Below are 2,345 nucleotides of genomic sequence, written 5' to 3'. Positions count from 1 at the left end.
AAAATGACGGGCAGGTTGCCTTTTGTGAGACCCGCAGATCCCTTTTTGCACAGCATATGCCCTCAAATCGGGCACAATTAGGACACGTGCTAAAAAAACGTGTACTATCGTGTCATGTCAGACACGCAGACACGTAAGGGCATGCCCTAAGTCAAATTTCAACACAAACATAGAGTATATTCCACAAAATTTCAAGATCAGGATAAGCATTGGGAATGATAAAATGAAAACATTGATTAAGCTGTGCAAGTATAGATTGTACCCATCCATTAGAAATGGGCATATACATAAATATCAAAAGCCACTAATGTACAACTATCAAACAACAGATGGAGCACCCCATCGTAATTATTCATTTGCACCAAAAATATATACACTTCAGAAAAAGACGATGATAAACAATATCAGTACTAGCACAAATAAATCTTTCACCCAGTTCTATTAAGCAACAAAAGTAGTACAGAAAACACGAGGCGCGCACCGTCAAAGACTATTTAACCATGTCGAGGTTGGCACTCATGCTTAGGTTATGAACACCTCTCCATTTGGGCTTTAGAGCACCTGGATTCTGTCAGCGAAATCAAGAGAATGGTGGCCTGCGTAAGCTCCCCAAATATACAATATACACATACCCTTGTATGGGGTTAGAAGAATTTGATCAATTTCAATTTTCAAATTTCCAATCACTACAGGGAATAGATCTCCCCACCAGCAGGTTAAAAGGATCTTTCTTGAAGGTTGTAAGCTGACTACTCTGCATTATAATATTCCCAGATTGAGGGCGGCATGATTGCCGCATCATTATAACAATGACCATCTTGTCAAAAGAAAACATACAGCCAATATCACTACCTAGTATTTACAAGTACATATTTTATAGAGGCTTTTCAACATAGGGTTTTCAATCAGAGAACCTGTTATCCACATCATTTTGAACGAAGCGAACCGCCTTCTTGAAAGCATAGTGCAAGCAATGAGACAAAGAGATCCAACAGGCGATCCGGTAGACAAAATTGAAGGCCGAATCACTGGCATCGTCCCAATTTGAACCCCAATTCTCGCCATTCCACCCGTACCACCATCCCCTTCGGCTATCCCCACCGCCACCGGAGCCGTAAACGCCGCCGAAGTTCCCGAAATCTCCTCCATCGTCTGAATACCACTCCGAACCCTCATCTCCCCCACCGGCCTTGGAAGTTTTCCGTCGAACCCTCCTGCTCGCGAGGGTAAAGGATCGAGGCGCTGCCACTCGGGACGGAGGCGGTGCCGTCACGTCCACCGTCAACATGCCCGCGAAAATGGCCTCGGCCGAGCCAAGGCCGCCGCAGATGAGGGACATGAACCAAACCCTAACCCTAGCGGATCGCTGGACTGAAAAATTAAAGCTCCGTTTGGACAATTCTCTGCAAACGTGAGGACCCGGGCATTGTCCAAATGCCATCGCAGCAGCCACGTTCGAATCGCCCATTCTTAAACTGCGAAAGAAAAAAAAATTGAAAAAATTGTTAGTCGCGTATGAAACCTTCCACAGTTTGGACGTCGCGGCAGCATACCATTTGGTGGCAACGGACTGGGAATTTGGAATCAAGACTACTCCGCCGGGATCGATCCTCCGACTTCTCGAATCCCACCCCGGGAGCGAGAAGTTTGATTTCAAAACAAACTCTCTTTTGTAAACTGTTGCTGAAATTTCCATTTAACTAAGTTGAACAACCAATGGGACCCACAAACCACAATTTAAATTATTTTTTAAATTGTCTTTAGTGTAAATTTTGGAAAGTGTTTGTGGTTTAATTTCTTTAATTTCTCTAAAATTTAGCATAAATTTATTGAAATTATATGGTAATTCCTTCACAATTGAAGAATTTCAGAATTTTTGGAATTTTTCAGGGCGTTGAATCTATATACACAATCAGAAAACCAGTTTAAATAACACAAATCAAAATTTTACCTTAAATTTTAAATTTTTCCACTAAATTCTAACACTCAAAATCCAAAAACTCACACCAAACAATTCAATATTTTAATAAAATAATATTATATTAATATTTTTTTTTATAAACATCACATGATGTTCAGTTGACCACTCAAGCTCTAAAAACCATTCATGAATGACGTTGATCGCTGAGATATTACAGTTAATGACGACTCTTAAAGTTTTCCTACTGCGATTTGGATATTAAATATTTTACATATCTAATATTTTGAAAGCTTCATAGAAGTTAGAGTAATTAAGCTTTATAGAAATTATTGTAAAGATATTATAGTTAATGACGACTATTAAATTTTTACTACTGCGATTTGGATATTAAATATTTACTAGCAATTGTCCCAAAAGGTACAAA

The 2,345-nt window shown here is 39.6% G+C and overlaps 1 protein-coding gene across 1 annotated transcript; it reads right to left on the bottom strand.

The window, feature by feature from the left end:
- Nucleotides 1-411: 411 nt before the first annotated feature.
- LOC149175010 (glycine-rich protein) lies at nt 412-1,706 on the bottom strand. Its single transcript, XM_089419486.1, has 2 exons — nt 1,554-1,706; nt 412-1,475 (listed from the first exon to the last, which is right to left on the bottom strand). The coding sequence occupies exons 1-2, from the start codon at nt 1,694-1,696 to the stop codon at nt 902-904; spliced, it is 717 nt and encodes a 238-aa protein (XP_089275612.1). The 5' UTR covers nt 1,697-1,706; the 3' UTR covers nt 412-901.
- Nucleotides 1,707-2,345: the final 639 nt, after the last annotated feature.

Source organism: Pinus tabuliformis, chromosome 4_1, assembly GCF_031772625.1.
Source record: "Pinus tabuliformis cultivar Carrire ecotype Pingquan chromosome 4_1, CPIR1, whole genome shotgun sequence".
In the NCBI taxonomy this organism is placed as follows: domain Eukaryota; kingdom Viridiplantae; phylum Streptophyta; class Pinopsida; order Pinales; family Pinaceae; genus Pinus; species Pinus tabuliformis.
This window is presented reverse-complemented; position numbering and strand designations above follow the sequence as displayed.